We start from the raw sequence: 27,106 nt of genomic DNA on the forward strand, positions 1-27,106 counted from the left end.
TCGGCTTGCGCGGCAGGACAGACTCCTGGCGGCGCCGCCCAGAGCGCGGACCGCACACAGCCGCCCCAGAGTGTGTACGGAGCCCGGGCACATCCGCGGGGTACCAGCCTCGCCCCAGGGAGACTCTCAACCGCCGTTGCTGGGCTCGACCGCGTCCTAAAGAAGGACCCCTGATCGCCCCTGTCCGGAACCACTCTGCCCAGGCGGACCCCGGGTTGGGGGCCGAGGGCGCCCCCGGCGGCAGGGGCATGCGCGGCCCGCGGCATGGCCTCGGCGGTGTTTGAGGGCACGTCGCTCGTGAACATGTTCGTGCGCGGCTGCTGGGTGAACGGGATCCGCAGGCTCATCGTCAGCCGGCGTGGCGACGAGGAGGAGTTCTTCGAGATCCGTACCGAGTGGTCGGACCGCAGCGTGCTCTACCTGCACCGCAGCTTCGCAGACCTGGGTCGCCTGTGCAAGCGCCTCCGTGACGCCTTCCCCGAGGACCGGCCCGAGCTGACGCGCGCGCCGCTGCGGCAAGGTGCGGGGCTGCAGGACTTGGGGGCTGCGGGGCACCGGGGCTGCGGGGCGCCGGGGGCTGCGGGCTGTGGGAGGAACAGAGCGACGAGATCGTGTCCAAGTGCAATGAAGTCAGCGGGAAGAGTTACTTAAACTGAGACTGTTTGTTCCCTAAAGAAGGGCACCCAGCGTTGGTTCAGGAAGGACTGGGAGCCGGCATGGAGCCTCCGGGCACACAATCCTGGAGGATAAATGAGATGGGTGGGGAAGGGGACGACGAGGTCGGCAGGACTCTCGCCTGACTGTCCCAAAGAATGAGTCGCTTCTGAAAGAAAGCAGAGCTTTGCGAGGCGACACCCGGGGGCTGACAGCTACTGGGTTCCAGCCGCCTACCCCGCTATGGAGGACCAGTGGCGGCTGAGTTATAGAGTGTCAGAACTGGGGGATTGCATCCAGTACGCTCGCTGCCGGGGTCCTGCCTGGGAGAGGCCCCGTCCCTATTCTGCCCCAGGACAGCTGAGCCTGAGCGTGAAGTGCCACGCAGCAATCTTTTCCACCTCTCCTAGGAGGGGACTGCCCCGCCTGCATCTGTCGGGCCAACCCAGGGTCCCCACCCCTGAGCTGGGTCCGCATTCGGATTTGATTAGCCATGGCCGCCTCCTCCCTGGCCTTGTGACGGTCCTGGTTGGCTGTGATTCTTGTTTTCTCAAACAGCGGTGGCTTCCCCTTTCCTACGCCAGCAAAGGGACTGGAAGAGCAGAGGAAGCCGGAGAGAGGCCTTGGTTGAGCCCCGGAAGAGTGAGGTGTGGGGCGCTTAGCTGGGGCAGGAGCTTCTGAGTAGACTTCCCACCAGTATGTGGCCTCCCGGGGCTCTGAGACCCATGGATCCAAGCCCTCCTTTCTTCAGAGTCCTCCAAGCAGCAATCTTGGGGCAGCTTGGGGCGAAGTTACTCAGGTTAGCCAGTACCTATCTCTTTGGCCGCCTGTCTGGCTAAGGTCTGAGATAACCTCCATTCCCCTTGGTGATAGGCCCCACCCGTGTGTGGATTATGTGGATAATTAGCTCCATTCTCATGACACATCCCCTGGCAGACACATCATTTGGACGGACTCCCAAAGCCAGTGAGTGTGGAGGCCCCAAGTGACAAGCCTGCTTTAGATCTCCATCCCAGCCCCTCCTGGTGGCTGAGCACTATTTCAAAATTGGACCTGTTTGTTTGTTTTAAATTTGCTATTTGTTGTATTTTTAATTTAACAAATGAATGTCTGATCAGGAAAGCATAACAAAGGGTCGGTGCATTACTCCGTGGCTTCTTCTGGAACAAGACAGGCCATAAACAAGTTGAACTTTCGGGCTGTCCCTCTGAAGGTCTCAGAACTGAGCTGTTACCTCAGGCAAACTGGAACCGGGTCTCCATCTATGAGCGTACCTATTACCTGTGGGCTTTTGTGAGGCGTGAAATGCCTGGTCGTGTCTGATGACAGCAAGTCTGTAAATGCCACCTGTTTACTGTCAGCACGGGCCTCTTTTGGCCAGGGTTGCTGGTGCCGAGGAGGGTGTGGGAAGGGGTGTGGCCTCAGTGTGGAGCCACAGGTGAAAAAGATCTTCCCTGGGGCAGACTGGAGGAAATCATCATGCCCTGTTCACCTGGCCTCGTTTGCATTTATACAAACTCCTGGAATCATGTCCCAGGTGCTGCAGTGGATGAGAGCTGCTTCTGAGCATCTAAAGAGTGGGAGAATGCAGAAGCAGGGGTGAGAGTGTGGAGGTGGAGTGGCAGGGGCAGCGGGGGTGAGTCCCAGTGGCCACAGGGAAAGGAGTTCCCGAAGGCCGATATGTAGCTATTAGAACCCTCCATCAAAGGCGGCCCATTCCTATCTGATGGGAGCCTCTTTCGAGGGTCCAGCTAGTACCCCCTAGACGGAATGGAGATGAATCCCGGGAGCAGCAGAGGGGTGACCAGGAATCATGATCCGTTCTGATTCTCCTTTCTCTGCTTGGTTCTTCCTGAGTTTTGTTTCACAAAGCCAGGAAGGCCCCTTTCCTTTCTTTGATCCCTTCATGTCTAGGGAAGTCATACACCAAGTAAAATACCTCATCATAAAACAAAAGAAGATTCTACTTCATTTCCGTGCAAATTTGTTATTTGCATTAAAAAAAATTGGTCTGGATTTTTCAAACTTCAAACAGGAAAGGTATGCAGCTGTGTGTAGTGCTGGCATTTTAATCCCAGTCGGTCAGATTCTCAAGTATTTATTAAATTTCTGGGCTGGGTTAGGTTTGTGTTCTCGGTTCATTAGAAAAGCTTCCCAGGGAAATGTGTCTCCGAACTGCTCCTGGCAGGCTGAGCTCCTGACACACAGTGGGCCAGCCGTGGTTCTACTTTGCAGTTCTGAATCTTCATGCAGCTGAAGAGGTGCCAAGCCCTTGGCGTTGGTTCCTCCAGAATTGCCATGAGAGAGATTTTAGATGGGTAGGATTGGACCTTTTTCTCCCTCTGTGGTGTTATGCTTGGTGGATGTCCATGGGCTTTTTATGTGGCCTGGTGACACACAGGCAGGGGAATGGTGCCACTGTATGAGGGGGAGGCACAGTGCTCACTCCCTTACCTTCCTGGCCTTCTGTTTCGATGAGCTAGTATAGTGCTGATCTCAGGACCATGGCTTCTGCCCTGTATCCACGGAACCAGGCCTCTCTCCAGACACTACAATAGGTGGGCAGCTTACGACCTAGGACTGAAATAGCCACTTCTTGCTGTGTTACCCTCCAACCCTGGGGGGCGGGTAGCTGCTTCCTGTGGACGTTCTGTTTGGCTTGTCAAGGTGTTCCCCCTCTTACTTTTCTGGTCTCATCACGGGGCTGTGTCTTGTGTTCGAGTCCTCTGTGGTGTGTATTACCTACTGGTTCACATTTGTGAGTGAGACCTCTCACTTTGTTTGTGTCTCACACACAGGCCTGCGTTTTAAAGCAGACACATGCAAATTTTTCCTGGCTACCATTTGAGGTTCCTGGAGTATTTTGATCCTCTTTTTAGTAGCACCCATTGCAGATCTGTGACGTCAGAGCCCGCCTGGTTACCTCTGCAACTACAGATTCTATTTCAAAGTGGCCAGGCGAGCTTGAATCTTTGGTAACTACATTTTTGGGTTTACATTCATTTTTGTGGTCACATATAGGCTGCCAGGCACAGTGCAGGGGACAATGACATGAGTGAACAACTAAAGCCTTGTGACCTACCCTTTCGTTTCGTATATTTTGGTTAGGAGACATGCATTAATAAATGAGATCACCAAGCAATCAAGAGATCACTGTGGCTGCAGTGGAGAGTGTGGTTAGGGGACTGGAGAGAGGCAGATGGTGGTCAGTCATGGTCTCCATCATCACTGAGGGCTCTGAGCCAGGGAATTGACTTGATCTGAGTTGAGCTCAAGCTGATGCGCTGAGAAAGATGGGCTAGAACAAGGGAGAGCGTGGAGGCAGGGCTGCTGGAGGGCTGCTGGAGGGTTGCTGGGACCAGGTGTAATGAAGCAGGTGTGAGAAGGGGATGGACACTGATTGGCCTGGAAGAGAGCCACGGACGCATTGAGGGTCTAGAGGTTGATGTGTGGCACACAGCACAAGCCCAGAATTCTGGCACAGGTGCCCTGTGCCGCAGTGAGGCCACCTCAGGTGATTATGGAGTGGGAGGTGCTGGCTGAGGGTGCCAGCCTGGAACCTGGCATTTAGCAGCACAGTTTGTCATGTGAACCTGTGCACGGTGTTCCTGTCCTTGCTATATATATTCAATGTCATCACCAATGATGAGTCTCTTCAGTGCTCAGGACATGGGCTCTTCCTAGACTTGAGAGCCACAGCTGGGCTGGTACCAGGAAAGGTTGGACACTGATACAGCACCTGACTCCCACATCCCAGACATTCCCCAGGTCTGCCCCAGGTCCCCATCACATTGTCTTCACCTGGATGTCAGGGAGAAGTTTGATGTTGCCACCGAACAAGGAGAATGGTGCCTAATGGACGGACCAACTGCCACTCAGAGGCATCAACTGACTTGACTTTTATAGTGAGCGTGCTACGCATGGGTCTGGACAGCAAAGCAGGACATGGGCTTGCCACCTCTGCCTGGCCTTTGATGTTAGGGGTGGTCACCTCTCCCTTGACCTTTGCTGCAGCCCCATCCCCTATAGAGCTTCCCCGGGGACATCCTGCCACCCTACCTGGGCACTTTTACTTCTCAGGGGATTTGGGCATCTCCTCTGACTCACTCACCGAGTTTTGACTCTTCTGTGTATAGGATCCCTGACCCGTCCTGTCCTGGGGTGCCTACCCCTCCTCTCTTCCTTGTTGTATATTTGTTCCCAGATCCACGTCCTGCTGCCCACACCAGGCTCCACTCTGACATCCTGGACCTCTTTTTCTTTTCTTTCTTTCCTTCATCTTTTTCTTTCTTTCTTTTTTTTTTTTTTTTTTCTAAGACAGGGTTTCTCTGTGTAGCTCTGGCTGTCCTGGAACTCACTATGTAGACCAGACTGGCCTTGAACTCACAGAGATCTACCTGCCTCCTCCTCCCAAGTGCTGGAATTAAAGGCCTGTGCCACCCCCTGGCGACTCTGCTTTTCCCATAAATGACTTCTTGGCTGTCCTTGGTTCCTGCTTCCCTGATTTCATGCTGTAGATCTTATACTGTGCCTTGGATAACCATGACACCTGGGTTGCCTTGCCCAATGGTAGGTGGAACTAGTTAGAACTTACCCAGCGGGTCCAGCACCTCGCACCTACATCACAGCTTCTCCCCGTGAAATGCTGAAGGAGATACTTGCCTCTTCTTCTCCACTGGGCCTCGCTGTGAGCCCGCAGGTACCCCCACCCCTCCTGATGTTTTTCTGCTGTCTGTTTTGGCGGACACTTTCCAGAAGTGACAGGAAATCCATTCATGCATTGTGCCCAGTTGGAAATAAGAGTAGCCACAGTACTTGTGGACAGCGATACAGAGGGAAAAAAAGAACGAGGCCTGTGGTACCTCTCCACAGAGCTCAGCTTGCTGCAAATGAGGTGTGTGGGCTTGAACTTGGGAGGGTGCAAGGGGCTGGCAGGGAAGCACAAGGCAGGCTGTGTTTTGCTTGAGTGTCTTCAAAGGTGAAAGTCTAGGCCTTGGCACCTTCCTCTGGGCCAGCAGCAGGCTGGCAACAGTAGATTGAAGGCACATACTGTCGTGTGTTGGCAGTGCCAGTCCACAGAAAGACAGTTAGGGTATTTTTGTATTTTGTGTTCTGGGGGTCGAACTCGAGGTTCTGTGCATTCTACGCATCCGCTCTACCTGTGAGCTACACTCCCAACCCCCGAATTAATGCTATTTCTGTTTGCCTTTGGTAGCTTTGGGTCACGCTATGCGTCCACTGGCTAATTTTAGTCGCCATCACTTAAAAGGTTATGTTTGGTCACTTCTCAAGTCTAGAGAAGCCCCTGAGAGCCCCTTGATGTGACTTTTGTCCCTGCTGGTGGGAAAACGGGGCAGAGTAGCCGCAGTCCTGTGCTCTGTTCATTCTTGGTAGCTGCAGCATCTCCTGAATGAGGTCACTGGTATGTGTGCTCAGGTGCTGTTGGCTGCCCTGGTGACATCGAGGGCTGGTGTCTGTCTGTCTTCGTCCCACCCCAACTTGAGTGATGATGGTCACAAGCCACATCTTTCTTGTAACTGATTCATGCAAATTCCTTTTCCTGTTTGTTTGGAGAACCCAAGTCTCCTTACCTTTTGCTGATGAGGAAAACATGTTGCAGCACTTGGACAGAACAGGGAAAGGAGATAAGTCGAAGGGACTTTGTCACATGGCATCCCTTATTCCCACCATTACCTTTGCTGCTTCCTGTGTGAGAACATCAGGGGTCTGGGAGATTGGGTGGCCAAGCAGGGGACACAGCCAGGTCACCACAGGAGGACACTACATCTGCTCCCAGACAGCCGGGGCTTGCCTTGTGTGCTCTGTCACCTGCTGCTTGCCCTGTGGCTTTCAGCCAAGTTGCTTGATCCTCAAGGCTTGGTATTTCTGCCCTCCTCCTCCTCCTCCTGCTCCTCTTCCAATTAACATACAAAGTAATAGGTTTCATGGTGACAGTCCATATCCATATTTTCTTCTAATTTGCCTCCAAAACCATCCTCCCCCATCCCCTTCTCTCCTTGCTGGTGGCTCATTCTTGCTATAATAACAATAAGAACATCTGTGTAGCAAGGTGGTGAGTCCTACTGAGTAATAGCCACCAAGTGCTGAGCATCAAACTAGACACTTGGAGTTGCTGGCTTTCTCAGCCTGTCTATCCTATGCCCTGAGTAATCCCAGTAACCCCAATAAAAGGCCTCTAGGTAGGAGAATGTGGGGAGGCCTGGTACCCAACAAGACCAGGGTCCTACGAAGCCGATCCACCTACTCATGCTTCCAACAGTGGCCTTTGTTGGTGTGACCCCACCCTCCCAGCCACTCCCTGCCCTGGCTAAGAGAATGTACCATGTACCACAGTGGGGCTTGATTGGGCCTATGGTTTTATCAGTTCCCAAACTAGTATTTATTGCTTGGTGTGGGTCAGACTTGAGTGACTGAGGGAATCCGGGGTCAGTGTGTGCGTCACTCCAAGAAACAGAATTGCCAAGCATGTGGGGTACTTGCTGCCAGAACCTGCCTGGGAAGCTGTGGTCTCCTTAAGCTTGTCTGTCTTTCTGCCTCAGCTCTTAACACTCCACATGCCCCACCCCCCAGCCTCAGGGCCTCTTGTGGGCCTCCATACTGCCTTCCTCCCTCAGTCCCTCCCTTACCCTCTACATCTGTTCACCCTTCAGGCCTGCTAGGGTGAGTAGATCTGTGTTGTCCTAGGGCTTACACCCTGCTAACAGTGTATGGCCACTGAATGCCTCCCAGCCGTCTGGTAGCCAGTACAAATGTCTAGGAGAGGCAGGGTTCCTGCCTCAGTTTTGGCCACACTGTCCCCTGACCTCTGGTTTGTGAACTTGAGACAGCGTGCCCTTCATGTGTGAGAGGTGAAAATGGGCAGGTATCCTGTACCTCTTATTTAAGACAGACTGGCAGGGGCCGGAGGGGTAGGGTAGCTCAGTGGTAGAGCACATGCCTAGCGTGAAGGCAGCTTTAGGATTCATCTCCAGCACAGGGGGAAAGGAGTGACCCAGTGAATGAGTTTTCTGTTTGTTTTGTTAAGATAGGGTCTCACTTGTAGCCCAGGCTGCCCTCAAATTTAATATCTTCCTGACCCAGCTTCCTAAGGGCTGGAATTACAGGCATGTACCACCATGACTGACTTGTGAATGGTTTCTAAAAACTGAGTTTTAGGAAGGGAATTTTGCTTTAGATGAGGGAGAATAATGAACAGAGAGGAGGGATTAAGAAAATAGGAAAAATCAGAAAGTTTGATTCAGATGCCTTTTCCCCCCTACTGAGAAAACCACTTGGTCCCTTTAAGAGGCGCCCCTCCATCCCCCAACTGCTCCTGCCCTCCCTATCCCCAACCCCCCACCCCCACCCTGCATACTGAGAGCAGGGAACTGGAAGCAGGAAACTGGAAGCCTGGAAGGGAAGGAAGAGCAGCTTCCTCCTGTTGGGTCCAGGGAAGTTTCTTTCTGCCTCCACCTCTTCTGCTTCTTCCTCTTCTGTTCCCAGTCCAGCTTCTCATCCTGGGAGAGGTGTGGAGGGACACCTCCACCTAGGGTCCCTGGATGGGACATCACTCCTCTCCTCCATCTCTGTGGTCCCTGTAAGCCTGGCTGTGCCCACATCAGTCGGACAGAAGGGAGGGGCAAACCCCCCAGCCAGAGTCCTCTGGCCTGTGAGAGGGTTCCAGGGACCGCTTAGTGTGGAGCGCTGTTCTCCCTGTGTCAACACACGCTTGTGCATGTGCGTGCCACCTGCTTATATTGTGCAATTGCACTGATGTCTTCCAGGGCTTGAGAACCACGTAGCACCCGCGTCACAAAGAATTAGGAGCTGATTATTTCTTAGGCTCTGCTTTTTGAGTGGCAATGACTACTTGTTTAGAGGCTGAGGTTCCTGCTCAGCAGAGAGAGCTCTTTCATTGCAGTATTTAAGGCCCCGGGGTTCTATCCCTAGCGAGGCAGAAGGAGGGAAGGAGAAAGAAACTAGATACTTAGAAGTTATTGAGTGTTTTTGTTTTGTTTTTTAATTTAAGGCTGTTGTCTCCAAAATATCTGTGTATTCAGCCTTTTAGGATCCACCAGCTCTGAGACTGTGTCTCCCTCTCCTGCAGCTCACGAGTGAATACTTCCGAAGCCCTGCACTTCGTGTGCAGTGTGTTGATGGGCACATTTGTTAATGGACAAAAGCCATTTCAGCTCAGTTTGTTATCTGGCCGCATTTGAAAATGCCCCCAACAGAAAGATCCCCCGGGGCTGTCCTTTGTGGAGAGTCAGATAGTGTCTTTCCTCTCAAGAGAGGCAGGTCCTGTGGGCCATGGACATCCTTAATGCACTCCTCTCTTGACCTTGGCCGCATCTTGCCTTTATGACCAGAATTCCTCTGCAGCCCCACCTCACCCCATCCCCCACCCAGCCCAAGACTTCTGCAGAGAAAGCCTGGGCAGTTGTCACATGTGTGGAGACTGAGCTCCGTTTAACAGAAATATAGGACCTCAGACTCAGATTTCGGAGATATCAGGAAACTAATTTGTTTGTGCTTGCTTTGTTCAGTTTTGGTTCCGGGAATAAAGGTGTTTACTTTTGCCAAAAGCAGTCAATTATAAAATAGCCACAAACTGTTCTGTTCTTGTGAGGCTAAAGCCCCTCAGGGAGAAAGCCACACCCCCAGGGTTGGGTCTGCTTCCTGAATGTTAGGGTTAAAGTAATGCACCACCATGCACAGCCAGGCTGACATCTAGTTCCTGAATATTCATGTATTTGGCTTGCTGAAATTTATATATCATATTGTTAATTTTTCAAGCTTTTAACTGCTTGTGCTAAACTTGGATAAATTCTTGTGTCACAAAGTATGTGTTGGTAAATTTTAGAAGTTGAGATTATATGAATAATTACTTTTTCAGAAATCAGAACATTTTCCGGGGTTATGAAACCTGGGTCACATTCTTCCCGGTGTTGAAGAGTGGGCAATTGTCACTTCTGAGTTTATGATTGAAATCCTTAGGCTTATGCGGTGTGTTGCCACCCCCTGCTGGCCAGTTATAGAACTACAGCCTCTCGATGAAGCTCTATTTTTTGAACGCATCTGTTCACATTCACAACTATCTTGTCCACCTGTATTGTGTTGATCATTACAATCTCAGATAGCAAAGCCATGTTAGACATGATTTGGAAGTCACAGTTGTTTATGCTTGCTTCATTCAGTTTTGGTTCCACGAATGAAGCAGGTGTTTGCTTTTGATGAAATCAGTTAAGCACAAACACATTCTCTGTTCTTTTCTTGCAAGGCTAAAGCCCTTTAGGGAGAAAGGTCCCCTAGGCAGCTCCAGGCTGACTTTTCTTAAACCGCCAATAATACTTGGAGTATAAAACTCAGAAGCATCAGGTACTCTAGAGCTATTGTATTTAAGTACATTAAAAAGTAAAGTTGAAATTGTATACACAAGTGACATTTGGAAAAGCCAGCCTGAGCCTTTAAGAGCCAACTGACTTAAACTCGAAGGAAAACACTGAGCAGGTGCAAGAGGAGAATATGCAAATGTGAGCAAATAGTGCACTGTGCTGGTGGCCATCCCACTTAGACCATGGCTCCTGTCACCTGTCCCTGAAAATGAAAGCAGAGACCCCGCCTTTCACAGAGGCGCTTGGAGAATCTGATATTATTACTACAGAGGTGGCAGGTATTTGGGGATCCCGCCAGCTGTGAAACTAAGAAGCTCCAGGAGTGTGAAACAATTAGAACTTTCCAAAGGAAAATTTATTTCATTTTCTGCATTGCCGCCCCAGAGCAGAGGGAGGGGTGGTGTGTGTGTGTGTGTGTGTGTGTGTGTGTGTGTGTGTGTGTGTGTGTGATTTCATCTTAAAATATTTTTGATAGAATTTTTTAAATGATTGAAGGGAAGTGATGTCCAGGGCCCCAAGGGAAGGGCACTGTGAGCTTTGGGGCTTGGGGCTGTCAGAAGCCAGGTGGCTGGTGGTGACTCATCGTTGCTGGCCTGGGGCTGATGGAGGTAAGGGCAGGCATGCTGAATGCTGCCTCTTTCCTGCTTCTTGAGGCTGTGCTCCTTGGCCTCGAGGCTGTAAATGCGCAATGGTCATCGGGTTGTGTTGCTCTTAGGAAAGCTTCCTCAAACACAGAGGAATCCACCATTTTGCAAAGCTGTTGTACCACCTGGTTAAGGGGCCAGTGTTCCTTGTCACTCGGGTGAGGGTGGTTTTTGGAGACAGGATGTGGTGCCTTAAGAAAGCCAACTTAGACTGCCAACTTGATTGTTACCAAGGAGCCAGCATGGGAAACTAAATGCTGAATGAAAACACCTCTACCTCACAGCCTCTGAGAGAATCGCCTATCATTTCTGAGCTTGCATGTGAGCGTCCCACAGGCTTCCCTTCCCCATTCAGATGTCTCTCCCTGTTCGAGTCTCAAGCATGCTTACATTTCCAAAGAACACCCCTTGGCTTCTTTCATTCAGAAGCATAAAGACTGGTCCAAGGAAGCAGATGCAACTGAACTTGAAGAATGCCACTGAGCCCCTGACTGCCAGAGGCTGCACTGTGGGCACTGGAGACTTGCTGGCCAGCGGGACCTGTTTCTCAGTGTTGTCCCAGAGCTGTGAGAAATGGCAGGGCATGGAACTGGTCAGGTGGGCTGGGGTCACATCCAGCAGGGCCAGTGTACTGATGCTGTTTCTAGAGGACAGAAGGGTACCCTTGCTTTTCTCTACTGCAGCCTGGAAAATGGGTCATAGCAAAGACAGAGTGCGGGCGGGGCATGAAGTTCACGTTGAACATGAGACGAACAGCAAAGAGTATTTTCAGTAGACCAGCCTTTACTATTGTGTTCCTCCTCATTACATCTGGGTTCTCTGGTAGGAGCTCCCAGGAACTATGTGCTCTGGTGCTTCCTAATTTCAATCAGGTTGTTTTTAGAAATTATTTTGATCACCTACCTAAACCTTAACACTTTGCCTTTTGTGAACAAAACCAAACCAGAACCTGAAAGGAACTTTCAGGGCCCGACCATAGTTCTGGGATCTAGGTCTCTGGGGTTCTGCTGCAGATCATGGGGATTGTGCCGTTCTGGTCATACAGAGTCCGTGGACAAAGCTAGTGTACAAAGGAGTCTGGATTCTGTCCCTTGAAAGCTGCTGGGAGAGGCTGAAGTGGGATGTCTTATGTTTGTATTGCTCATGGGAGACAGAGAAAACTCCATGTCTCCCAAGTATGGCCTTGAGCCGTAAGATTTTAAAAATAAAATACTGCACAGCTCAACAGCCAGTCAGAGCCCGTGCTGACCACTCTGTGGTGCCCATAACAAGCACCGATGCTTGGGTTCCTGGAGAGGGCCATGACTCATGCCCACAAGGGCTTTCTCTGAGATCTTTTTCCCTTCTGAACATTGCATTTAGATGACTTGTCTAAATATGGGCTCCGTTTACACAGACCTTGTGGTCTGGGCAGCTGTCACTGGCAGAGTGAGACCTTGTCTGTGTCATCAGGGCTGGTGGGTCCTGGGCCACCCACCCCTTGTGCAGTTATCTTACTGATGGCAACCAAGGGGGTCTCTGGCTAAGCTCTGGCTGTGTCCAGATGTTAGTGGCATAGACCCCAGCATGTCCCACTGCAGGGACCATCCACCTGTGCCCTCATTCCACTATCATTTTTGGATGTGTGACATCGGTTGCAGCAAGGTCATACATCACCAATGTGTTTCCCAGGGGGAGGGGCAGCCCAGGACCTCACAGGTTAGCACCTGACATACACCAGACAGAGTGAGTACTAAGTCTCCCTTATCTCACGCTTGCTTTTCTGTTCTCTTAGGCCAAAAGTTCTCAAAACAAACAGTTCCTAAGTTGCAAATGGCCTGCCATTCTGAGTAGCATGATGAGTTGCTAAGCCACCCCGCCCTGACTCCCCTGAGATGAGAATGGTTCCTTTGTCTCACGTCTGTCTCCATGCTGTATATACCCCCCCAGACCCCCCGCACCAGTCATGAGCAGCTGGCCTGGTACCTCAGAGCTCAGGGTTCTGCAGCCCCCATTTTGTTTAATGCTGGTCCTAAAGTGGGAGAGCAGTGATGCTGGCCACTGGGGCATGCAAAGAGAAGCCACAGAGCCCCTCTTCAAGAGGAGAGGCGAACGGTCTCACCTCAATAAGGAGTCCAGAACCAAAACCACACCCACAACTGCAGGCAGAGGTGCCTAAGACCTGCTGGGGAGAGCATTGTCTGTGAAACTGTGGAGATGAAATTCATGGTAGCTTTCCCATCTCACTTCAAACTGCAAAAGCAACAGCCATGGCCATGGGACAGGATGTGGGCTGAATTATGGAGGAAGAAGTTTTCTCTTTGGGGGTCAGTTCTACCTGTGGTGTCAAGCGTCCATGGGAGACCCTGATTCGTATTTACCTTAGGAACAGGACAGTCTGCTGCGGAAGAGAGCATGGGGTGGTGTCCTCATCGTGGGACACCCGTTGTCATCTGTCACTTGTTTCACCACAGACCGCTGGCCTCTCTCACCTGGCCACTCCTGCCTCTCTTCTAGGACTGCTTGCCATCAAGGAAGCACACGACACAGAGACCAGGCTCAATGAGGTTGAGAAGCTACTGGAGACTGTCATCAGCATGCCCTGTAAGGTGAGCGAGACGGCGCGGTGGGGCGGGGAGGCCAGAGTGGCCCGTCACCACCCAGGCTCACAGACGGCTCTCCGTATCCCACTCAGCGTCTCATTCCCACTAGACATCCCGGCCGACAATCGAGGGAAGGAAGGCTTCTGTGGGCTCTGCTAGGTTCTCTCGAGTCATGAGGTGTGAAGCAGGAAGGGACGGGGCCTTCTACAGAAGCAGCGGCCTTTGCTTCCTTCCCTTGCCTCAGAACCTGCTCTCCTTAGATTTAGAACAGGCACCAGGAAGCCAAGGGCAATGTCAGCATCATTGGCAGCCACGGTGTTGAGTTCCATCTCCCTGGAACTCACACCCTGAGTCTGTGAGCTTGGTGTAGAGAACTAAGGACCTGAACAGTCAGGCAGGACTCACTCCTTACAATCAGCTCCAAAGAAGGTTCTAGAGGCCAGGTTCCAGTTACCCAGAGGCCCCTAGGTTCTGTTTTCCCCAGTGGCAAATGGCTGAGGTAGAAGCAGCTGTGCTGATAGTAAAGGAGGGAGCCGGGTGTGAAATGCCAGCTGTGTGTAAAGCATTCCACAGAGCCACCCACCCTAGCCAGAGGCCTTGCCCGTTAGCCACTTGTAAACAAAGAAACTGCAGTGATCCAGTTACTGGGCATAGGTCATCAACCAGCCCCTGCACAGGCCTGGGACTGCCTTCTGAGCTTCCTATCAGTTGGGGTTACCTCTGTGCACAAGCACCACCCCAGCACACACAGGGGACCCACTGTGGAGAGCTTTTCATCTCCAGTAATTACTCTGTTTATCCCCAGTATTCTAGGTCTGAGGTGGTGCTCACCTTCTTTGAGAGATCGCCTCTGGATCAGGTGTTAAAAAATGATAATGTCCATAAAATTCAACCCAGCTTTCAAAGTCCTGTCAAAATATCAGGTAAGCGCTGCAGTGAAGGCGTGGGAGCACTGCTCTCCGTGGCTGGGGTGGCTGCAAGTGTGGTATTTCGGTGGGTGGGCTCAGCCTCCCCCTTGGGAAGAGCAGAGGGCGTTCGGTGAGAAGCTGATGGAGGAGTTCAGAGTCATCCGTGGGAGGTGAGGGGAGGAGGGAAGACTGGCAGGGCAGAGTGATGGTGCTCTTGTGTCCTTACCACACAGGGATGACAATCCCAGGTGTGTGCATGGGTTAGCTGGGTGGGTGGGTCTAGGACCTGGGGTGGGAGAGGTCTCTCTGAGTGCACAGGGTGGGTGGTCCATCGGGGGCTGTTCGGTGTCCAGAAGCTTCCTGGATTATCTTAAAGGAGAGTGGACAATGTGAGGGCCTAGGGGCCTCTGGGTACCTGGAACCTGGCCTCTAGAACCTTCTTTGGAGCTGATTGTAAGGAGTGAGGCTGTTTGTCTGGGCTGACGTCTGTGAATCCTCCTCCTACCGAGTTCACCACTGGCTCTGAAGTTTCACTGGTTGTCAAATGGGGCTCTGATTCCCTACCTGGCACATGGGAAAGCTGCTCTAGAGTCTGAGTGGGAACCATGCACTGAGTCCTAGGCCTGTGTGTTGCATTATTTCATTGAATGGGAAAGAGAACAGCAGAATCCTTAAAGGGGTGGAACCTTGCTTCAAGATGACCCGGAGGCACCGCAGTTAAGCAGACATATGAGTTTGAGGAGCTGCCTCTGGAGGAGTCCCCTGTCCCCTGTCCCCTGTCCCCTGTCTTGCCTTATTTTATCATGTAATGATCATATCATGATGTAATGACCACGTGGTGCATGTTTATCTTGTAAGGCTGAAATAATGGGGTGGAATTAAAGGGGTGAGTGCAGATGCCACATGGGGCTTTATGTCAGTTTTTATGTATTTTTGCAAGGACTGGTGACAGGCAGGTCCTTGCTGCTGTATGAGAACTCCCTGGTGGCCTTTGCTCATGACAGAGGTGCAGCATCCAGGCCTACAAAGGCAGGAATCTTATCAGTCTTGTGCACCTTGAGACACCAGACCATGTGAGATGTTATGCCTGGCTCCAAACACACCACAAAACAAGCTGTTGCATCAGAGAAGACCAGGGATGGGAGGTTCAACAAGTAGGAAGAAATGGGGCAGGGGGATTGGGAATTTGCCCCTTAGGCACTGGTGGACCTGAATGGAAAGAGTTGGCCAGGGGCTGGTTTGGGGCCAGCTTGGCATAGAATCCTGGCTAACAAGAAGGGCATTTGTGAATGGCCTGCAGCCAAAAGTCTTGGTGCAAGGTATGGTGTGTGTGTGTGTATGTATGTGTGTGTGCGCGTGCGCGTGCGCACGCGCGCGCACATGTGGTGTGGGGTTGTTGCTATGTGAGGCTGCAGTCTGGGGGCTAGCCTCCTTCCTCAGGGAAGTGTTTGGAACTCTTCTACAGGTTTCCTCCACTCCTGAGGCTCTACCCTTGGCTGTTCCCAGCCCTCCTATTATGGCTGTCAAATAACCAGGCCTCTCTGGAGCCAGAGCTTCCTAATGAACTGAGAGGATGGATATGAGCTGAGAGCATGGATATCAACTGAGGAGAGCATGGATATGAACTGAGAGCATGGGTATGAACTGAGTGCATGGATATGAACTGAGTACATGGATATGAACTGAAAGCATGGATATGAACTGAGTGCATGGATATGAACTGAATGCATGGGTATGAACTGAGGGCATGGATATGAACTGAGCATGGATATGAACTGAGTGCATGGATATGAACTGAAAGCATGGATATGAACTGAGTGCATGGATATGAACTGAGAGCATGGATATGAACTGAGTGCATGGATATGAACTGAGTGCATGGATATGAACTGAGTGCATGGATATGAACTGAGTGCATGGATATGAACTGGGAACATGGATATGAACTGAGTGCATGGATATGAACTGAGTGCATGGATATGAAATGAGCATGGATATGAACTGAGAGCATGGATATGAACTGAGCATGGATATGAACTGAGAGCATGGTTATGAACTGAGCATAGATATGAACTGAGTGCATGGATGTGAACTGAGAGCATGGATATGAACTGAGTGCATGGATATGAACTGAGTGCATGGATATGAACTGAGAGCATGGATATGAACTGAGTGCATGGATATGAACTGAGTGCATGAATATGAACTGAGAGCGTGGATATGAACTGAGCATGGATATGAACTGAGAGCATGGATATGAACTGAGAGCATGGATATGAACTGAGTGCATGTCTATGAACTGGCGTGTATACAGGGAGCAGCATTCTGTCAGCCCCACTTAGGATGTACGTCCCTCTTCACTGAGGGAGCAGACACATTCAATAAGCTGCAGAGACTTCCACACTGATTTCTCTTTTTTTAGATTTATTTATTTTTTATATGTATGAGTGTTTTGGCTACATATATGTCTATGCACCACATGCATGAGGTACTTATGGAGGCCAGAATAGGGCATTGAATCCCTTGGAACCGGAATTATGGGTAGTTTATGAGCCACCATGTGGAGGCGGGGAATCGAACCAGATCATCTGCAAGAGCAACAATTGCTCTTAACTGCTGATTAAGAGCATCTATCTCCTAAGTCCCACCCACCCCGTCCCTGCAACCACTGATTCTAATGCTGCTCTTTGCTCAGAAGCACTGGCATCTTCTTGGGGGAAACTGGTCCCTTGTGGGCACCTCAGGCTTTCTGGTCTCAGTGCCCTTATTCACCAGTATGTTTCTGGGCATGTGGCTCTCAGGAGGAGGCCCGGAGTCTGAGGAGTTCTGGCTTCCCAGGAACCTATGCACACGACCTTCCCTGTTGCTTCTCTCTTTCTCCAGAGTTCACCCCATGTGCTGACATGAGGAACCCCAAACTGACTCCTGATGGTCGTTGCTTTTCTCAAAGCCTCACCCACAGAATAAAGCCCAACTTTCTTGTCGTCTCAGATAGATTAAAGTCTGAATGGTGGATGAATTTTGATCTTGTCACATCCTCTCCACACCCTGGGTCTCCTCCACTAGACTCTGGTCATGGTTTGAGCTGTGACCCTCAAGGGTCACCAAGGCAAACACTGCCCACCCACTGCCATTCTCATCGATTCTGTCCATTTAGGAAACAGATGTTGATGGCCAAGATCTATACTGATCCCTCTTCCCTTCTCTTAAGGGGTTTCTTCATGCAGTCTGGCATTTGGGGAGATGGTGGGTGCTATGGAGTTGGCACAGAACCCTGCCCTCTCTTGGGATGGTGATTTACCAAGCCTGGGCCCTGAGTGTCCAGACTTTTCTCTTTGAATGTTGAGGCTGCAGGTGGTGAGGGCTCCACCAGATGGCACCAGGCACTGGTTGTGCTGAACAATCTTCTCAATATTCTGGGGCCTCGTCAAGGATAACCACTCAGACTTAAGCATTCCTTTCCTGTGTTGATTTAAATGTTTATTAAACATAAGAGAGCACAGATCTTAAGTGTTCTGCAGTGAGGTTACGTCTATGCAGCACAAGGAAACAGAGGCTCCACCTAGTTATGGCTAGTAGGACCAACAGATTTCAGCCACAAACGTGGGTTGTTCAAGGTTTGAAAGGAAATACATTTTGTGTGTGTGTGTGTGTGTGTGTGTGTGTGTGTGTGTGTGTGTTCTTTAATTCAGTATCTATTCAATCTTAGCCTTAATTTTTACTATACAGGGATAGACAGCCAGTTAATAAAAGGATATTGTTTGTGCTTTTGTTCTGTTGCTGGAATAAACTGAAAATATAATGCCAGGGAGGACTTAGAAGGAAGGAAGGTTATACTGTGAATGCTTCCGTGGCTGACTAAAGACCTGCAGAAGAAATGGAATCAGAGAATTGATGACCTGAGGGGTGGTGGCATAAGGTACATGTAGACGCTTGCCACAGTTACAAATTAGGAAAATCACCATTCCAGCACCATGCACATGGATTGGAAGATGTTCTAAAAAAAACATCCATTGATGGAGATAAGCTAAGCAGTGGGTGGAAGTTCAAGGGAAACAGGGTTTGCACAGATATATAGACCTTATCCTCTAAGATATTTGTTAATGGATATTGGACAGTGGGCCTATGGATATTGTGCAGTATACATATGCATACAAGCACACCCCATATTTCCATAGAGGGGCACTCAACAGGCCCTGTGGGACTCCTCCCAATGTCACATCACCTAGTTCTAACCACCTGGGACTCCAGCTCCAGGAAGAGTTGTAAAGTAGCTCACCTGAATTCTTTACAAGTCATGAGAAACAAGGAAAGGCCAGGAGCCCTTGGGGTCACTTAGCTCGGTACAACGAGGAGTCCTGGATTGGATCTGTAGCAGAAGAAAGGGCCATTAGCAGGATGCTGGTGAAACCCCGCTGAAGGGACTCTACACTTAGTGGCATTGTCCCCTTGAGATTCCCTGGATGTGATGAGGGACCCTAACTGTATGAAGTGTTGACGTAGGGGAGCTGCTGTGGGGTATGGCGGAGCCTTGTCTACATCTTCATGGCTTCATGGCTACCTGTAATTCTAAAGTGAACAAAACTATAAATTAAACATTACAAAATAGGAAATAAGAGTATCTTGAGGTCTGAGGCGTGCCTCAGAGGCAGAACCACTGCCTAGCATATTTGAGGCCTTGAGTTTGATCCTTGCATAGGGGTGGGTGGGGTTTAACTTGAAAATGAACTGTTTCTAGAGTTAGGGATGGGACTTAAAAAAATTGAACTAGCTAGTGATTTTTTTTGCTGTGGGTTCCGAACTGACATGCAGGAAATTCATATCTTAAGTTTGTTTGAAAATAGGCTGCAGGCCCTACAATTTTTCTTTAATCATGCCCACCCCTAGTGACTCACTTTCTCCAGCCAGGCTCACCTCCTAAAGGTTTCCCAACCTTCCAGAAGAGCGCCACCAGCTGGGGACAGAGTGTTCAAACACACAGGCCTTTGGGGGGACATTTCAATTCAGACTACAGCTCCACCCTCCTGTGAAGACTGATCCAAAGGCCTTCACATTCAAGCTGCTGTTGTTCAGTGTGTGGATGGCACCTGGGGAGGGCGCCACTGAGCAACTATTAGCAAAGCGGGCCATTTTAAACCCATGGCCTCTGCAGTTAGATACGGCTACACTTAGACTTTCTTTGTTGTAAGGTTTAGATAATTCCTCTGAGGTCTTTAAGTCACAGCTCCTCTTAAGACATTGTCTTTAAGTGGATGGAAGAAATAGAAACATAAACTGTGACAGAATCTTTGCTCCAGCTTTAGCGAGCAGAGGTAGAGGTGAGCCGTGTGTGTCTGGCTAGGTGTTGAGCCTGCTATGATACCGGCTTTTGTGTCCCAGTGTTTCCCAGTGACCCAGCCATCCCTCTCCAAGCCAGCTTGGAACGGCTGCATTAAAGGTTTATAGATCCAGCTGTGTGTATGCTCAAAGTGATGACGGCGAGGATCGGGAAAGAGGGACCAAGAGCTTCCCGGGGACATCTTCTGGGAAATACTGTCAATTTGAGCAGGGTCCCTTTGTGACCTCAGGCTGGAACTTTAAGGGACTGGAGACCAATCTACTTACTGACCTCAGGGCCCGACTGGCTTTGGGAACTTTAGATCTCATTTATGTGCCCAAAGGCTCTTTGTCATAGACAGCTGAGGAGTGACTTGTTCCAAATCTATTCTGGAGGGACCAGCATGAATTCCACTTCCTAGACTCCACAATTCGCACTGAGCAAAAATTAGGCATGCCAGGAGCTCCAGGAGTTTGTACAGAAGTGACTTGAATCAGTGACATCTGTTTGAACTCCCAGGATCCCTCCCCCACCCCAGATTCCCTCGGCAAAGCCGTAGGAGAAGGAGACCTAGGCTGTCAGTTAGCGGTGTGGAGGCTGAACCGGGGCTGCCTGCACTTCCTCAGACAGACAGATTTGGGTCAGAGTTAATGAGAACAATCAAGAGAGAGGCTCTCTGCTGCCACACCCTTTGAGCGGGGAGGTGAGGGAATCGGAACTTGTGTGGGGTTCAGTGGTTTTCGGTCTGACAGATCACTAGCTAAGCATCTTCCCTTTGTTCTTCGTACAAAGAAGGGTAGCTGACCCGAGTTCCCAGACCCACTCCTTAGTGGTTTGTAGAGTCCCGCCCCAGGTGGAAGGGCAGGGAAGGCAGGGAGGGAGGAAGCCAGAAGCTGAGATGTGACTGATTGAGAAGTACTGCAGAGCCATGACACATGCTGGTCCCCTCTCCAGGAAGCCGGACACGCATTTCAGCAATACTTAGCAAACTGAGGGATAATCGTTTTGTGAGAGGGAAAAGGAAACCTATTTTTCTTTATTCCTTTCTGGGTAGTTCCCTAATTCTCTGCATATGGAGAAATGTTCACAGAATGGAGCACCAAATGCTCAGAAAGGTTAAAAATAAAGAGGAAGTAACAATCTCATCATGAAAAAGCAAATTTTATACTCAGGAATAAGTTAGACCATGGTCAAGAGGGGAGAGGACTAAGAGAATCCTTTAGACACAAAGGCCTCTGATGTCCATAACCCTTAAGATGGGGAGAGATGCTCTTGTCGGCTGTGTGTGCCAGGAGGAGAGGGGGGACTCAAGTCAGCTGCCTCCCTAAAGTGAGGATGAGACCTTGTGAACTAAACATACCCATCATCTGGGGTATGCGTTAAGCGTGTCTTTTAGGATGAGAGCCCGGCTTGCAAGAACTAGCAGAGGTGATCCTGAAAATTGAGCTCAGCTGCCTAAGAGCCAAGGACTGGAGATGAGCGAGGTTCATATTAAAGGGGAGATCCCAAGGCCAAGATGGCACCTAGGGTGCTGAGCTCCTGAGGAAAGAGAGAGAGAAACGCAGTCCCTTCTGAAATGTCAAGGCTGCAGTAGATTAAAAACAGAGAGAGAGCCAAGCCATCCTGGGTTCTCACACAGTATCTGTAGTCCAGAATCTGTGGATTCAACCAAGCACAGGCCAAAATACTGGGGGAAAGTACTATGTCTACTGATCAAGTGCAGTCCTTTCTCCTCACTCATTATAATAATGATTTACATATCATTTACATTGTATCAGGTGTTATATGTCATCATTATAATAATGATTTACGTATCATTTACATTGTATCAGGTGTTATACATCATCATTATAATAATGATTTACGTATCATTTACATTGTATCAGGTGTTATACGTCATCATTATAATAATGATTTACGTATCATTTACATTGTATCAGGTGTTATACGTCATCATTATAATAATGATTTACATATCATTTACATTGTATCAGGTGTTATACGTCATCATTATAATAATGATTTACATATCATTTACATTGTATCAGGTGTTATCCGTCATCATTATAATAATGATTTACATATCATTTACATTGTATCAGGTGTTATACGTCATTATTATAATAATGATTTACGTATCATTTACATTGTATCAAGGTATTATCTGTGATCTGAAGATGATGTAAAGCCTAGATTGAGGATGGGTGCAGATTCTAGAAACACTGCCCTGTTTTGCATTAGAGATTTGAACATTGGTTAAGTTTTACTGTTTAAAGAGGGTGTCTGTAACTAAATGGATACTTGCTTGCCATGATGGAGTTCAGGACATCATGGGATACTAGAGTTAGGTAAATTTTTGGAGGTTCTCAAATACAGTCTTGAAGGTGTCCCATGGAGGAGAGGAGTCCCATGGCCCTGAAACTGCAGTCTAAACTTCCAGCCTAGTGACTGCCACCAATCCTCCATTTCAGCCCTTCCAGCCATGCGAGAGCCTCTGGAACCTAACAGCTGCTGTAGATACAGGAAGCTGCTTTTGTTTGTTGGTTTTTCTAAAGTACCCACATCTGTGCTTATGGGGGAAATATATATATATATATATATATATATATATATATATATATATATATACACACACATACATATACAATTTTATGAAGCAAAGCCAGCTAGTTGCTTATTTAAAATGCACTCTGATCTCATCTGAGGCTTAGGACTGGCCAAGATGTGGATGCTGCCAGCCTTGTCTCAGCCAGGGCTGAGGTCAGAAAGGGCAGGAAAACTGTGTGATGTCACATGTCACAATGATACATAGATCCGGCCTCAAACTTGAGCCCAGCCCTGTCTACTTGCCTCCATCATCCACTGTAAACCCATGGGGAAGGGCACACGGGGAGGTGCTCCGATAGCCAGAGAATCTTCCTTCAGGGTCATGCACACTGCGCCTGCGGACCCTGGTGTCAGTACCTTAATCTGCATGTCTGAGCCCTAGAAGGAGTCTCTGGGCAGCGGGAGAGAGAACTAGGACAATAGGTGATGGGGGACATTAATGTCAACTTCACTTCTGAAGTTTTATTTCACAATTTCATACACACACACAATATATGCTATATGGTCCCCTCACCCAATATTCTCTTGTCACCCTCTCCTTCCCACACCGAACCCCTTCTCTTTACAGTCCCCCCCATTTCATGCCTTTTTAAATGACACACTATATTTAATTAGAGTGGCTGGCATGAGCATGGGTGGGAGGTTATTTATTGAGCAAGAACAACTTGACTGTGTCTATAGCACTGAGGAATATCCCTTCCCCTTCCATGGTTCCCATTCCTAACTGCCATTAGCTCATCAGGAAGGGGTGGGACTTTTATAAGTCCCTCTCCCACCCATGACAGATGTTGATGGATCCAGTCTTGTGCAGGTAACCACTGTTGTTGTGAATTCCTGGGTGCAACAGCTGGGTCAAGTCCAGAAGACAGCATCTCGTAGCCCTCCTCAACATCCTCCAGCTCTTACATTCTTTCTGTCTCCTCGTCCACAATGGTCCCTGAGCCTTGGATGGGGTGCTATAGATGCCCCTTTTGGGGCTGAGCACTTAGCATCACTTATTCCCAGCACTGTGACCAATCAGGAGTTTGCATTAACAACTGCCCACTGCGGAAAGAAAGCTTCTCTGGCCAAGGCTGAGAGCAGTCAGTCTGTGAGAAATCCTGAAGTTCCAGACCTCAGGCGCTGACCTCTCCTGAATACTTACCTTATGGCTTTGGTTTCCAGAAATCATGAGGTCCAATGGATTTTGTTTGGCAAACACAGAAACAATAGTCATTGACCACAGCATACCCAACGGGAAGGACCAGCTCCTGGATGCGGATTCCACAGAGCATTTGTGAGTACACAGCTTCTTATGTGGGGTTGAAAGCTGGTGGCTTGTGTAGTACTCTATAAGAAGGAAAGGACATGGCCCCAGGCACCCAGCAGCAGACGCTGCCAGTTTAGGGGTTCCTATTTTAAAAGCTTGTGAGAGTTTGGTTAATGGATCTAGGGAGAGGCCTCATCACCCAATCACTAGATGTGAAGGGACTTCTGAAGAAGTTGCAAAGCTCTAGGATCTAGTTTGTGCTGGCTCTGAGGTGTGAAACCCAAACTTCTGCTTCAGGATCCAGAATCTGTATTACTCTACACTTCCTGGACCGGGGCTGTGACACACAGGTGGTCTCACAAGTTTATGAATGCACCATTAGAACCTTATTCTCGAGAGGAGCATGGATTACTGAGGGCTGGACAGCCAAGGCCACTGTTGCCTGCTGTCTCCCACCTCTGCAATGGGACTTCTGACCAGAACGTGCTGGAGAGAGCCTGCCACCTAGAGGCCTGGAGGAACAGCTGCTTGCATGCTTAGCTCCTGCAGGTCAGCTCCTTGGTGAATTACCTGGGTAGCAGAGTCCTCCGACAGGGTGACAGGAAGTCTGGCTTTGTTGCTGGGTGTTCCTGAGGACAGAAAGGGGTCCTTGGGAATGCGGTAGAGGCAGACCTAGGTAGGCCCTGTAGCAGGTGGTGGTGTGAAAAGGTCTCCAGCTGACTCCTCTACAATGACAGTCTCTGGCTAGCACCTCCTCACACAAAGCTGAAAGACTTTTCTTCTATTAACACTCATTCAGTGTGCACCAGAATGCCATCTCTGCTGGCCACAGGTCCCCAAGAAACTGCATGTGGTGGGAGCAGTATCCAGTGGTGTCTTGGCCAGGCATGCCTAGAGGCTAGGATTATTCTGTCAACACAGCTTCTCACCACATTCTCATGCAAGCTTCTAATATCATGCCCTCTGTGAAGTTCTTCAGTATTCCCAGTGACTGTGCTCCAGAACGTGCTTCAGCCTCTTAGAAGTAGGCTGTTGAACACTCAGAGACCGGAAGGCTGGTGGCACTTGATGCTTACCATGTGGCCCTGGGCTGTGAGTAGGGGCTGTCATGCAGTGGAGTCTCTGCAGACAGCATCCAAATTTGACCCAGAAGGAAGGTAGGCACCAGTGAGTGAGCATTTAGGGATTGGTATGCCTGATGGAGAAGGGGCAGGAGGGTCAGCGGGGGCCCCTGGCAGTGCTGGTCCTGAGGCCTTTGGCCGTTCTTCCAGCTTCCCATTGTTCCTCCCATGTTCAGAATATCCTTTGGTCTGAGGGGAAGTGATGAAGGCAGTTCAGGTGGTGGGAAGTTCAGGATGGTCCTGTGCACGCACTGTGTAAGCATCCCACATCCACGCCGTTTTCATCCTTCTGAGCCTGAATCTGGATCAAACCAGGCTTGGCCACCAGGTAGAGCCTCCCTCCGTGACTGTAGGGAGCCTCCTGTAGTGTGCCTCTTGGTGTCCCTGCAAGCTCCTGTTCCCTGAGGAAACATGCCTTCCACCTGCCCAGTCCCTGCTGCTCTCCAAGCTGATACAGAGCCTGGCACAGAACAGGAGCCAGAATATCACTGCACATACAGCAAGGATGAAGGCCCCACTGCTCTGCTGAAACAGAGGCAGGAAGTAGTTGCAGAGGCACCAAAGCTCAGAAGCCCTTCCTGCGCAGCGCCACCCATTTTATCCAGTTTGTATATTCACGGTTCTTCCCATGTGTCTGCCCCATGCCTGGGAAGGACCTCATCTCATTGACATCCCTCATCCCCTTCCACAGAGCCTGGATTTCTCTGCATCCTTGCACTGCACTGGCTGCCCCTTGTCCCGCCTCTTGTCCTTTTCCCTTTAGCTGAGGTCACCTCTGTTGTCTCTTCCAGGTTTGAGAATGGCGGCGAGTTCTCTCCAGAGCTGGAGGATGGTGATGACCCAGCAGCTTATGTCACCAACTTGTCCTATTACCACCTGGTTCCGTTTGAGACAGACATTTTGGACTGAGCCACTCCATCAGGCCTTCTCTGCCTCGGTCCCTGACTGCATGTCCTCATGCTGTCCACTGTGTGGCTCCCAAGGGCCAAAGCTGCTGCTCAGCCTGGGCCTCCCGGGCCCTGAGGTTCACCAGGCCTAGATGTCCTGAAAGCGGAAGGAAGCGCAGGGGCTCTTGATGTCCACAGGCTGATGCCAACAACAGGAGGCCACAACTCCTGCAGCTCTGAGGGGTCTTCCACCAGCACTCAGCCCCGCTAGCCTGCCTCTTCTCCCGGGATGCACAGTTCCTGCGGGCCATGCTTCCTCTTGTTCTCACTGCCTACTTGAGGGGAGCATTCCGCTTGGTCACACGGCCCTGACTCCCCACATTTCTCTCATGTGTCAAAGGCACATTTCAAGAGGATTTTTGATAAGTCACCAAGTTCTGGACCACAAGGGCAGGGGATAGTACGTGACTCAGGGCTTCCCTGAGATGTGTGGCTTTCGTTTCTTGCTTTACATCTCCTCCCTGGAAATGGGGTTTGGGGGTCAGCTGGAAGGAGTGTTTACACAATGTCAAACCTGGAGGGAAGTGCGGGCTTCAGGGAGGGGAAAGCATTCAGAGTCCTGTGTGTATGAACCCAGTGTGGTTTTCCTCCAGAGAAAAAGAGTTCCTCCTCTCTGCCAGCACCTGTCAGCTCTCCTGCCTGACTGTGATGCTGTTACCATCTAGGGTGCTGGAAGCTCCTCCCCTGGTGCACTCAATGGCATAATTGCCATGATGAATCAGAAAGGAAGGGATGGGGAGGAAGGGAAGCTTACGGCTTGGACCACAGGGGAAGTCTGGGTCCTGCTAGCTCGTCTCCTCACGGTGTCTACTAACGACCAGCATTTGCTAATGTAAATAATAGTAAATTATTGAAAATTCTAATTCTTTTACACAGTCTGTTTTTAATCTATTTTAATTAAATAAAATCTATTGCTCTACTTTGATCTAGTGGGGAGGTTTGTGTAAAAAGATGTGGTTCGTTTTGTTCCTTGCCTAGGGATAAGAAAGAAGGTAAAGGCTGACTGCCATCCACCCCACCTCTACCCTGAGACCTGACCCAGGCACTCTTCCTGACACATTAGTATTTAGGAAATGTGTTCTCACCCCAGAGAGTGATCTATCCAAACCAGATACTGAACAAACAGCTTGGGTTTGCTCTCATTTTGACTTAGGGGTTCCCCCTTCTCCGCTTTCCTCTTCGGCAGTCACAGGAAGCGTCTCTGGCGACCCAGCTACAATACAAACAGTATTTCCGTGAATTTTGCCTTCCAGCTGTATTCAACTTAAGGCATCCTGCTTTTCATATATGCTACTCAGAGACTGACAGGGGTCGACCAGTTATCTTTGATGTCTTACCGTCAAAATAAGATCAATACAAAAAGAGAGTTTCCCTTAGCAATTAACACCAATCTGTGCACACCTTTAATCCCAGCACTTGGCGGGGGGGGGGGGGGGGGGGGGGGCAGAGACATGGGGATCTTTGTGAATTCAAGGCCAGTTCGGTCTACATCATGAGACTCTGTCTCAAAAACAAAAGCAAAACCAAACAAAACCCAATGTGTTCAGTTAATTCCAATCCATCTTTCAACGTTTGATGCCTGGGTCATCCTCACCGAACACAATCTACAGACATGCTCCTCAACCCTGCACTTGGCCAGGGACTTTGTCTCTTCTGCTCAAACTACTGGCTCAGACTACTTC

General features: G+C 49.8%; 1 protein-coding gene across 1 annotated transcript; it reads left to right on the forward strand.

Annotated features, from left to right (window-relative positions):
* Pxdc1 (PX domain containing 1) lies at window positions 1–26,297 on the forward strand. The gene is made up of 5 exons (XM_059263198.1): window positions 1–520; window positions 13,190–13,281; window positions 14,081–14,198; window positions 23,272–23,383; window positions 25,269–26,297. Exons 1-5 carry the CDS (start codon window positions 265–267, stop codon window positions 25,384–25,386), a joined length of 696 nt encoding a protein of 231 aa, XP_059119181.1. The 5' UTR covers window positions 1–264; the 3' UTR covers window positions 25,387–26,297.
* The last annotated feature ends 809 nt before the right edge of the window (window positions 26,298–27,106 follow it).

This window comes from Peromyscus eremicus, chromosome 5, assembly GCF_949786415.1.
Source record: "Peromyscus eremicus chromosome 5, PerEre_H2_v1, whole genome shotgun sequence".
Taxonomy (NCBI): Eukaryota; Metazoa; Chordata; class Mammalia; order Rodentia; family Cricetidae; genus Peromyscus; species Peromyscus eremicus.